At 49.4% G+C, this 12,594-nt stretch overlaps 1 protein-coding gene across 2 annotated transcripts in view; it reads right to left on the bottom strand.

The window, feature by feature from the left end:
- Positions 1-2,071: 2,071 nt before the first annotated feature.
- LOC140069228 (low affinity immunoglobulin gamma Fc region receptor III-B-like) overlaps positions 2,072-12,594 on the bottom strand; it is a 52,155-nt gene continuing 41,632 nt past the window's right edge. The window contains exons 4-9 of one of the 2 annotated variants that reach the window (XM_072114687.1): positions 11,866-12,120; positions 9,303-9,554; positions 9,012-9,179; positions 7,292-7,363; positions 3,472-3,497; positions 2,072-2,433 (exon numbers count right to left, since the gene is read on the bottom strand). In XM_072114687.1, coding sequence (XP_071970788.1) covers positions 2,386-2,433; positions 3,472-3,497; positions 7,292-7,363; positions 9,012-9,179; positions 9,303-9,554; positions 11,866-12,120 — 821 coding nt within the window. In that variant the 3' untranslated portion in view covers positions 2,072-2,385. The remainder of the gene's footprint in view (positions 2,434-3,471; positions 3,498-7,291; positions 7,364-9,011; positions 9,180-9,302; positions 9,555-11,865; positions 12,121-12,594) is intronic. The other variant, XM_072114688.1, reaches the window with a different exon arrangement.

Raw genomic sequence — 12,594 nt, 5'->3', positions numbered from 1 at the left:
TGTTACATAACAATATGATTTTTATATTATATTTATCAGATAAAAATAATCAACAAATGAGAAATTATAATATAATATTATTATCTGAAAATATCAGGACTCATTTTTATAGCAATATTCTTGAGCCTTCTCTATGGTTCTGTTGGGTTTCTAGGTTTAGTGGTTCCATTACAATTGCCTTGAAGGTGGAGGAGTCATGTTTATCAGGAGTCATGGAGCTCATCAACCACCAGAGTCAGAGAGGCGGAGATTACAAGAGGACAAGACCCAAATAAAGAGGTCTAATAGTGGGTTTTGTACCCAAAACAAAACACTGGGGGTCATTTACTAAGGGCCCGATTCGCGTTTTCCTGGCGTGTTACCCGAATATTTCCGATTTGCGCCGATTTTCCATGAATCGCCCCGGGATTTTGGCGCACACGATCGGATTGTGGCGCATCGGCGCTGGCATGCACGCGACGGAAATCGGGGGCGTGGCCGAACAAAGACCTGACGGATTTGGAAAAACCGGCGCATTTTAAAAAAAATTGGGCGCACACACCATACTTACATGCACCAGGAAGAGATCAGTGAACTCCGACGCAACTTGGCGGACCTCGGCGCAGCAGCGACACCTGGTGGACATCGGACGCAGGACCTTCATGAATCGCCGGAATACCCGAACGCTCTTCAGAGAAGCCGCCGCTGGAACGCGAATGGACCGGGTAAGTACAGTAAATGTGCCCCACTATTTTGTAAATTTAGATTTAAAAAATCTATATTTTATTATGATTCCTCCATTTTTTAGTCATACTAGACAACAAGGGGTTCTTCAGACAATCAAAAAAATCTAAAAGTAAAAATTAATAATAAAAATTTACAGAAATTCCTTTTCTCGACAATGGGGCTCATTTACTAAGGGTCCGTCGGAAGCACTTTCGTTGGGTTTCCTGACGATTTCCACCGAATTGCCCCGGGATTTTGGTGCACATGATCAGATTTTGTCGCATTAGCGCTAGCTTGCATGCAACAGAAATGGGGGGGGCGGGCCTTCGAACAACCCGTCGGATTCGGACAAACTGCGGAATTTAAAAACGCGATTGTGTCGCAAGATCAAGCACTCACATGCACCGGGAAGAAGCAGGTGAACTCAGGCGGACCTCGGCGAAGAAGCGACGAATGGAAGAACTCGGGCGCACGATCTTAGTGAATCACTCCGGAAGACCCGAATCCTCGTCGGACAACGCTCCACGGGATCGCGACAGGACCGGGTAAGTAAATCTGCCCCATTATGTTACTTTACATCTCGGTGCCGTATGAGATGCACATAGAAGGCTCCTGGACTTTACATACAAGACAGGTGCCTGCTGTATTATACCAGTGTATGCAGCGCCAATTTATTGTATACCTGACTTTGTAGGAGATTCACTACTTTTTTTGGCACTTAAAAAGTTGCATATCCCTTCTGCGAATTGTGATTTTTTTTCCCTTCAAAATTGTAATATTTCTCACTAAAAATGCCCCCAAAAGCAAAGCCCCTTTATTACTGTGACACATTGGGGCTCACTTACTAAGAGTCCGTGGAGCGCATTTTCGTTTTGCACCGAATTGCCCCGGGATTTTGTCGCACACGATCGGATTTTGGCACATCGGCGCCGGCTTGCACGCAACAGAAATCGGGGTGGCGTGGCCGTTGGACAACACAACGGATTCGGAATAAGCGTGGGATTTAACATTTAGAATTGTGTCGCAAGCCATGCACTTACAAGCTTCGGGAAGAAGAAGGTGAACTCCGGGGACCTCGACGCAGAAGCAACGGATGCAGGAACTCAGGCGCACGATCTTAGTGAATCCAGGCAGAACCCTAATCCTCGTTGGATAACGCACCGCGGGATTGCGACAGGACCGAGTAAGTAAATCTGACCCAAAACGGAAATCGGCGGGAAACACAACGAAAATGCGCTCCGCAGACCCTTAAATGAGTAAATGAGTAAAATTATTAGCGGCGAGGTTGAGAACACATGAGGCAACAAACACTGCAAAACCCAAAAACGACAAACGCCAAACATGTTGGGACATTACAGCCGGAGGCCAGTCTTAGGAACATCAGTCATCAAAATGGGAGCCACAGGGATCAATAAGATGAGGAGAAGATATTTTATTATTTTATACATTCTAAGCAATCTGTCATTTATATATATATGCTGTATATAGAGCCCGGAGATTTTAAAAAATCTATTTAATAGATGTTTATGTGTATACATATATATATATATATATATATTCAGACATTTATGATACAAAACTTTACAGCAGTTCCGCGGGGGTGGAGCCATGACAACCTAAGAGGGGGCGGATACAATGATACTCAGCTTCTACAGGTCCTATGTGATTGGTGTATTACGGTCAGTGGTGGTTGTGCTTCACCTCAGCGTAGGTGACAGATACATCCTCCTGTGAGAGTCACAACATAAAAGACATCGAAACATGAACTATATAATATAATACACTCTATAATTACACATAACTACCACAAGTCAGACACTTCCTACACATTTCCCTATAAAGGTCACATGACAAGTCCTATATTCAAATCAAATGCGTCACATCCTCCCAAATTTCTCTGGATGATATTAGTTCGGAGCCACCACACAACTTCTTCTTCTGCCCATCAGGACCTTACGGCAGCTCTCAGCAGCCATGACCACTCCTGGAGCAGGTAGGTACCGTATACTGTATTGTATTCATACTCCTACCCCAGGTTTTGATGGTTTTCCAAAATTCCCCAAAACTGGCAAAAATGGGAACCAAACCGCTAAAGTCTTCATTGTATTCTTTATCTTCTTTTGTTCACTCCTCCCCCAACACGAAGGGAGATTCCGCAATTCTAGAAACCCCCTTTAATGTTCCCTAATTGTATTATGTCATCCAGTCATCATGGAGGGAAACCTATTGTTACACGGCCAATGATCAGGAATGACAGGAGAAAAACTTTGCTTCTTTCTGCGGCCCCTAAAAAGTGTCAGGGCAAGTGTTGTAAGGGGGACATACGGCCGACCAATGCAGAATGATGAATAATGGTCTGAAAATTGGGAATAGACTTTCCTAGAAATGTCTGTACCTGAGCGTTGACTCATGGGGGGGGATTTATCACGGCCTGAGGACAGACGTATGAGCCGCGATTTAGCCGGGAATTGGGTCCCTGTACCTGGTGTAGAACTGTGCTTCACCCTGAATCTGAGCCCGGCACCTCCTGTAGCACAGTTCTGGACCAGACTGGACCTGAAGTAGAAATGTGGTGAGCACATAATGCACCGGATGGGGGCATCCACCTCCCCAAATATAGCGAGAGGCCGGAGCCTCTTCATATATTCAGTGCGTGGCGAGGGGTAGGGCCAACATCACGCACCGGTGCTTGGTGCCCCAAAGCCCCTAATTTCTACAAAACCCCCCAAAAGTGTTTTATATATTAAGAAGCTCTTTATTACTTACCTTTCTCCTGGGAGATTTGGATGAGGCTACAAATATAAAGAATACAAGATATTAATGATATTAATGACCTTTCTTACGCCCCTAAGGTCTACTGCAGGAGTCTGCGACAAGCCACAGATCAGTGGATTAGTGTTGAAGATCGTGGAGGTCCAACACCGGAACATTTTCAAAAATATTAATATCTCTTCTCTCTGCTGTCCTTGCTGTGACCAGCGCCTGAGCTCTCTGCTGTCCCTGCTGTGACCAGCGCCTGAGCTCTCTGCTGTCCCTGCTGTGACCAGCGCCTGAGCTCTCTGCTGTCCCTGCTGTGACCAGCGCCTGAGCTCTCTGCTGTCCCTGCTGTGACCAGCGCCTGAGCTCTCTGCTGTCCCTGCTGTGACCAGCGCCTGAGCTCTCTGCTGTCCCTGCTGTGACCAGCGCCTGAGCTCTCTGCTGTGACCAGCGCCTGAGCTCTCTGCTGTCCCTGCTGTGACCAGCGCCTGAGCTCTCTGCTGTGACCAGCGCCTGAGCTCTCTGCTGTCCCTGCTGTGACCAGCGCCTGAGCTCTCTGCTGACCCTGCTGTGACCAGCGCCTGAGCTCTCTGCTGTCCCTGCTGTGACCAGCGCCTGAGCTCTCTGCTGTGACCAGCGCCTGAGCTCTCTGCTGTCCCTGCTGTGACCAGCGCCTGAGCTCTCTGCTGTCCCTGCTGTGACCAGCGCCTGAGCTCTCTGCTGTCCCTGCTGTGACCAGCGCCTGAGCTCTCTGCTGTCCCTGCTGTGACCAGCGCCTGAGCTCTCTGCTGTCCCTGCTGTGACCAGCGCCTGAGCTCTCTGCTGTCCCTGCTGTGACCAGCGCCTGAGCTCTCTGCTGTCCCTGCTGTGACCAGCGCCTGAGCTCTCTGCTGTTCCTGCTGTGACCAGCGCCTGAGCTCTCTGCTGTCCCTGCTGTGACCAGCGCCTGAGCTCTCTGCTGTACCTGCTGTGACCAGCGCCTGAGCTCTCTGCTGTCCCTGCTGTGACCAGTGCCTGAGCTCTCTGCTGTCCCTGCTGTGACCAGCGCCTGAGCTCTCTGCTGTCCCTGCTGTGACCAGCGCCTGTGGTCTCTGCTGTCCCTGCTGTGACCAGCGCCTGAGCTCTCTGCTGTCCCTGCTGTGACCAGCGCCTGAGCTCTCTGCTGTCCCTGCTGTGACCAGCGCCTGAGCTCTCTGCTGTCCCTGCTGTGACCAGCGCCTGAGCTCTCTGCTGTCCCTGCTGTGACCAGCGCCTGAGCTCTCTGCTGTCCCTGCTGTGACCAGCGCCTGAGCTCTCTGCTGTCCCTGCTGTGACCAGCGCCTGAGCTCTCTGCTGTCCCTGCTGTGACCAGCGCCTGAGCTCTCTGCTTTCCCTGCTGTGACCAGCGCCTGAGCTCTCTGCTGTCCCTGCTGTGACCAGCGCCTGAGCTCTCTGCTGCCCCTGCCGTGACCAGCGCCTGAGCTCTCTGCTGTCCCTGCTGTGACCAGCGCCTGAGCTCTCTGCTGTCCCTGCTGTGACCAGCGCCTGAGCTCTCTGCTGTCCCTGCTGTGACCAGCGCCTGAGCTCTCTGCTGTCCCTGCTGTGACCAGCGCCTGAGCTCTCTGCTGCCCCTGCCGTGACCAGCGCCTGAGCTCTCTGCTGTCCCTGCTGTGACCAGCGCCTGAGCTCTCTGCTGTCCCTGCTGTGACCAGCGCCTGAGCTCTCTGCTGTCCCTGCTTTGACCAGCGCCTGAGCTCTCTGCTGTCCCTGCTGTGACCAGCGCCTGAGCTCTCTGCTGTCCCTGCTGTGACCAGCGCCTGAGCTCTCTGCTGTCCCTGCTGTGACCAGCACCTGAGCTCTCTGCTGTCCCTGCTGTGACCAGCGCCTGAGCTCTCTGCTGTCCCTGCTGTGACCAGCACCTGAGCTCTCTGCTGTCCCTGCTGTGACCAGCGCCTGAGCTCTCTGCTGTCCCTGCTGTGACCAGCGCCTGAGCTCTCTGCTTTCCCTGCTGTGACCAGCTCCTGAGCTCTCTGCTGCCCCTGCTCTGACCAGCTCCTGAGCTCTCTGCTGCCCCTGCTCTGACCAGCGCCTGAGCTCTCTGCTGTCCCTGCTCTGACCAGTGCCTGAGCTCTCTGCTGTCCCTGCTGTGACCAGCGCCTGAGCTCTCTGCTGTCCCTGCTGTGACCAGCGCCTGAGCTCTCTGCTATCCCTGCTGTGACCAGCTCCTGAGCTCTCTGCTGTCCCTGCTGTGACCAGCGCCTGTGGTCTCTGCTGTCCCTGCTGTGCTCGGCGCCTGAGCTCTCTGCTGTCCCTGCTGTGACCAGCGCCTGAGCTCTCTGCTGACCCTGCTGTGACCAGCGCCTGAGCTCTCTGCTGTCCCTGCTGTGACCAGCGCCTGGGCTCTCTGCTGTCCCTGCTGTGACCAGTGCCTGAGCTCTCTGCTGTCCCTGCTGTGACCAGCGCCTGAGCTCTCTGCTGTCCCTGCTGTGACCAGCGACTGAGCTCTCTGCTATCCCTGCTGTGACCAGCTCCTGAGCTCTCTGCTGTCCCTGCTGTGACCAGCACCTGAGCTCTCTGCTGTCCCTGCTGTGACCAGCGCCTGAGCTCTCTGCTGTCCCTGCTGTGACCAGCGCCTGAGCTCTCTGCTGTCCCAGCTGTGACCAGCGCCTGAGCTCTCTGCTGTCCCTGCTGTGACCAGTGCCTGAGCTCTCTGCTGTCCCTGCTGTGACCAGCGCCTGAGCTCTCTGCTGTCCCTGCTGTGACCAGCGCCTGAGCTCTCTGCTGTCCCTGCTGTGACCAGCGCCTGAGCTCTCTGCTGTCCCTGCTGTGACCAGCGCCTGAGCTCTCTGCTGTCCCTGCTCTGACCAGCGCCTGAGCTCTCTGCTGTCCCTGCTCTGACCAGCGCCTGAGCTCTCTGCTGTCCCTGCTGTGACCAGCACTGAGCTCTCTGCTGTCCCTGCTGTGACCAGCGCCTGAGCTCTCTGCTGTCCCTGCTGTGACCAGCGCCTGAGCTCTCTGCTGTCCCTGCTGTGACCAGCGCCTGAGCTCTCTGCTGTCCCTGCTGTGACCAGCGCCTGAGCTCTCTGCTGTCCCTGCTGTGACCAGCGCCTGAGCTCTCTGCTGTCCCTGCTGTGACCAGCGCCTGAGCTCTCTGCTGTCCCTGCTGTGACCAGCGCCTGAGCTCTCTGCTGTCCCTGCTGTGACCAGCTCCTGAGCTCTCTGCTGTCCCTGCTGTGACCAGCGCCTGAGCTCTCTGCTGTCCCTGCTGTGACCAGCGCCTGAGCTCTCTGCTGTCCCTGCTGTGACCAGCGCCTTTGCTCTCTGCTGCCCCTGCTGTGACCAGCGCCTGAGCTCTCTGCTGTCCCTGCTGTGACCAGCGCCTGAGCTCTCTGCTGTCCCTGCTGTGACCAGCGCCTGAGCTCGGCTATTCCACAGATTGACAGTTCTCATAGTAAAGAAGCCCTGTCGCCTCCGGTGATTAAACCTTGTTTTCTCCGGACGGAGACTGTGCCCCCTCGTCTTTTGATTTGATTTAATCTGAAACAACTTACCACCATATTTTTTGTATGGACCATTCATATATTTACATAAATTAATCACCTCCCCTCGTAGTCGTCTCTTATTCAGACTAAATAAATAAATAATACTCCTTATCATTTTAGTGGTTCCACGTTGAACCCTTTCGAGCTCAATCCTGAATCTGGCGCCCCCTGTACACTACACAGGTAACTGCACATAGTATAGACTGCGCTGGTCTTAGTAAATGACCCCCAATGTGTCCATACAGAGGGTAGTATAAGACAGGAGGTTCAGAAGTCTGAAACTTTTAAGGTAATAGGAAAATACCAACCTGCCTGCAAGTGATCCATGCTGAGGTAGGTGTAGCAGAGATCTTCCTCCGGCTGTGCTGGGTGGGTGTCCGCTACAAGATTAAAAAAAACATTAAGATGGTGTAAGATATGTCATAAGACAATTCAAAATTTATTCCAATAGAGGTTAGAACATTCCACATGATATTTGCCCCTGAGCTCTTACATCTGTTCTCCTGAGGACTTCTAGTGTTGTGTCTACAGCCCAGTGTCACCATAGCACCGAAATCATTGTTCTCCTCAAACCCTCCAAATATATTCACTTGAGACAGAACAAGTGTGGGTCAGTGTGTTCCTTTCAACCTTTGGTCTTCAGATCTACTTTGCAGGACCTAAACATACAGGTCCATCTTGGAAACACAAGGGAGTTGGGTTCTGCCAGACACATCTGTGGGCTCATGTTTCTTGAAAACAAAAGGATCCGGCATTGAATAGCCCTAAATCTTCTGGAGGAGAGAGTTAGGATATAGCAATATAAGATATTTGTTTTTTACCGCTAAAATTAGTTTCTGTCCTGAGACGCTACACTTATTGCATCTGTGCAGGACCCTTGGCTGCCTCAGTTACCTTTGGTTTGGGTCTATCCCAAATTGTCTTTTCACATTGGGATAATATTGGGTTGAGTATCTCTGTTACATCCTACAGTGCAAAATGCATCTGGTGAGGGACGCAGAACAAAACACACAAATCAAAACTAAAGAGGAGGATAAGCTACCACATTTCTCCCGAATATAAGCCCTAGCAAGAGTTCTCATGCTTTTTGGAGTAGGGTTGAAATATAAGCAATACTCCAAAAACTAGCTCTAGTTACAGGATGCCAAAATTCATACAGCTTTATCCAATGAACTGTGGCTCCTTGGAACACACTGGGGCACATTTACTTACCTGGTCCTGCGCAATCCCCGAGGTGCGTTGCCCGCCGGAAACCACAGCTGCCGCGATTTATGAAGATCCTGATCCGAGTTCCTGCATCCGTCGCCTCCCCGATCAGGTCCGCCAGAGTTCACCTTCTTCTTCCCGGTGCTTGTAAGTGCTTGTCTTGCGACACAATTTTAAAGTTAAATCCCCAGTGTCATTGGGGCTCATTTACTAAGGGTCCGTGGTCCGCACTATCGTTGGAATACCCGACGATTTCCGTTTTGCAGCGCATTTAGAAAGGGTTTTTGTCGCATGCGACCGGATTTTGGCACATCGGCGGCAACTTTCATGTAATGCAAATCGGTGGAGTGACCGTTGGACAACCCAACGGATTCGGACTACGTGCGGGATTTAACTTTAAAATTGTGTCGCGTGATATGCACTCACATACACCGGGAAGAAGAAGGTGAACTCTGGCGGACCTCAGCGGGGAAGTGACACATGCAGGATATCGGGCGCATGGTCTTCATGAATCGCGGCAGCTGTGGATTCCAGCGGACATCGCACCTCAGGGATCGCGCAGGCACCAGGTAAGTAAATGTGCCCCGTTATCTTATCTTCTGAGAAACGTGGTACCAGCCACGTGATCCTACTAATTCTGTCGCGCATCAGTCTACAACCGACTGCGAATACTAAGGCTATTTTTTTCCCATTGGGAATTACTAGATCTTCAGTCTTGGATGACTCATCTCTGGGCCACCTCGTCCTTCATAAGACGCTCAAATCACATTCATGGTATTCTTCTACTTGTCACCTCCATTAGATACGTCGTAGCTCAGTTACCTGCCCCCGACGTGACGGTCACTCGCTGATTTGGACACAAGGAGGATGGTTTGTTTGTATTTCTACACTTCCAGAAAAGGAGAAGAAGAAGGATGAGACCAAATACTACAATCCCGGTCGTGGCTCCGATTATAATATTTCCATCAGATCCGGTTTTGGAAGAAGAACCTGTAATGATTTGTAACATTTTAAGATCCTGACACTTTAGAAAATAAAAACCTTAAAATATAAAAGTCCAATCTTTTCTGAAGCTAAAGAGATGAGATAACTAGGGGGAAGAGGACCTCGTACCTTCTCTTGCAGTTAGTGTGACAGGAGGACTGAGGTTCTTAGTGCTGGTCCCACACTGATAATTTCCTACATGTTCTTCTCGGACATGGTCAATCCTGAAGCTTTTCTTTACTTTATCTATCGGTTTCCCATCTTTATACCAGTAATATCTCTGCTTCTTCGGAGCAGCAGATCCCACATCACATGTTATGGTCACCGGATCCTGGTATAAGATGTCACTAGAGTTGGGTGTGAAGGTCACCACAGGACTGACTGCTCGTAATGAAACACAAGAGATAGGAAAAGGAATGTTTTTGTAGTTTATTAAATGTGATTTATAGTTCTACTTAGTTACTTGTTTTTTTCATAATTCTAAGTTTTCAGACATCTTGCTTGTAGTCAAATGATTGTTGAGTTCCAGAACGTCGTGCCGGAGTGTTGCTAGTGGTAGTCCCCCAGACCTCTCTTACTACTCTCTCTCCCTACTTCTCTACTTTTCTATTGTTTTCCCTCCCATCAGTCTTTCTCTTTCTCCCTCTCTCTTTCTACAGTGTGGGCTCTGTAATGGGGCATTATGCCGTATGACGTCACAACGGACCTTAAGATACATGATAAAATATGTGGGGTAACTAAAAGGAGGCAATATACTGTTTGGAGCAGTAAGGGGGCAGGTTTTGTGTCTGACATAATGGGGCAGATTTACTTACGGGTCTTCCGGCGATTCACTAAGGCAGTTCCTCCGACGTCCACCAGATGTCGCTGCTGCGCTGAAGTTCCCCGAGGTCCGCCGGAATGCACCATCCTATACCTGGTGAAGGTAAGCGCGCGTCCCGCGACACTATTTTTTTTTTTTAATGCTGCGGTTTTTCCGAATCCGTCGGGTTATCATTCGGCCATGCCGCCTGATTTCCGTCGCGTGCATGCCGGCGCCGATGTGCCACGATCCGATTGCGTGCGCCAAAAACCCCGGGCAATACAGGGAAAATCGGTGCAAATAGGAAATATTCGGGTAACACGTCGGGAAAACGCGAATCAGGCCCTTAGTAAATGACCCCCAATATGACAAGAATGATGATACAGGAGGAGCTTTATTACTATTAAGGGCAAAGTTACTAATTGGTCAAAGTACAGAGATGACATGTTCCTGGAAGAAGCTGTGGTCGTGGTCCAAACGGATGGCGCACTCAGAGATAGGTATATTAAAAGTTTTTACTATAGGTCAATAGGTCAAAGACTAATACCGAGGGTAATGTAGATTCCTCGTTGGGCATCATCATTACCCTCGGCATTAGTCTTTGTTCACTTGAGAAAGGGATCCCACACCCCGAAACGCGTTGTGTTTTAAAGACCTTTAATGAAAACCTTTAATAGAGTGCGCCATCCATTTGGACCACAACCACAGACCATTCCCACATATCCTTTAGAGTTTGGCAACTCTACACAGGAGATCACCTTCTGGAGGCAGCACAAGATCAAATTTACCGCAAAGCCCACAATAGTGTTGTGCCTATCCGAAGCACAATGAGCACAATCTACACCTTCACGCCTAAAGTTATCCCCTAAGATGTCACACTATTAGCGCTCTCTCCCTTTCCTCTCTTTTTCTACCACACACTTCCCTGGAAGAAGCTATCATGGTGGTCTGGTACTAATAGAGAAAATAAGATAAGAGACCAACGACAATCACATACAAATGTACCAAAAATATCACATATAAATTACCAATAGCAGAGAGACTACATGTAGCTCCACATATCTCTGGGGTTGCTAATTTCATCTGCATTATTACTTTGTCTGGCCCTGAGTGTTAGCTTCTTCATTCCCAGCAATGCAAAGATTATTATCTTTTGGGGGAAATACAAGTCAAGATGTAAATGTTCTCAGTCTCTGGAATCTCTGAAAAATTCAACCTCTTTAGCTGTGATTTATTTTTTCAGTCTCCATCTACTGCTGTCTGTAGGTGTCTGTAAAGTTAGGCCCCTCCCGAAGCACTGCCAGCCAATCTGCATAATATCAAATAGATGATTATTGGTCTATATTTCTCCCACTAGTGAAGGCCTCTATATGCCACTATCATTGATTTGGGTGGTCCGGCGATGATAATGACATTGGGGCACGTTTACTTACTCGTTCCTGTCGTGATCCAGCGGCGCGTTGTCCGACGAGGATTCAGGTCTGCCAGGATTCATTAAGATTGTGCCCCCGATGTCCACCAGATGTCGCTGCTGCGCCGAGGTCCGCCGGAGTTCACCTGCTTCTTCCTGGTGCATGTGAGTGCTTGATCTTGCGACACAAATTATTTTTTAATTCCATGGTTTTTCCAAATCCGTCGCCCCATTGACTAAATATTTTTCCATAATGTAGAAAATTACACATGATTGACAGTGCTAAAACAAGAGATACAACAATACTTTAGCTTCATCTCCCTCCTCCCCTCCCTTTTTACACAGCAATGAACTGAATTACTGTGGGAAGAAGGGAAGCGAAAAGCCGCCGACACTGGTTTGTGAGGAGAGAAGATGAACCTATTGCGATTCTTAGCTGTTTATGATACGAGATAACTAGGAGGAGGAGGACCTCGTACCTTCTCTTGCAGTCAGAGTGACAGGAGGACTGAGGTTCTTAGTGCTGGTCCCACACTGATAATCTCCTACATGTTCTTTTCGGACACGGTCAATCCTGAAGCTTTTCTTTACTTTATCTATTGGTTTCCCATCTTTATACCAGTAATATCTCTGCTTCTTCGGAGCAGCAGATCCCACATCACATGTTATGGTCACTGGATCCTGGTATAAGATGTCACTAGAGTTGGGTGTGAAGGTCACCACAGGACTGACTGCTAATAAAAAAACAAAACGGATAGAAAAAGTTTATTGGTATGATTTCTAGTTCTACAAAATCCTTGTTGAGACCACAAGGGGGCATAATACAGTGAGGGGCAACAATCAGTGGCATAATATAATGTGGGACCCAAAGCATCACAACACCATATGGGGCCCCTGGGAGCATAGACAGTGTTAGTCTTCGAAGGAGAGATAATGAAATGTGTGGGGTATCTGAGAAATACTTATTTTGGGACAGTACGGAGGTCGGTATTACCAGGTATAATACTGAGCATCTTTACTGAATACTAGGGAAGTATTATTAGTGTCAATAGCCTGAATACTATAAGGGTACAAAAGGGAGTAATATTTATATCAGATGCACTATTTACTAGTATTTTCATGGGGGTTCTCTGTGTTACACTATTACAAGATTTGGGTGCACAGGATTAAGAGTATGAGCCAGAGGACAAGACAACTAGACGACTTGT

The sequence above is a fragment of the Engystomops pustulosus genome, chromosome 7 (assembly GCF_040894005.1).
Source record: "Engystomops pustulosus chromosome 7, aEngPut4.maternal, whole genome shotgun sequence".
Classification (NCBI taxonomy): Eukaryota; Metazoa; Chordata; class Amphibia; order Anura; family Leptodactylidae; genus Engystomops; species Engystomops pustulosus.
This window is presented reverse-complemented; position numbering and strand designations above follow the sequence as displayed.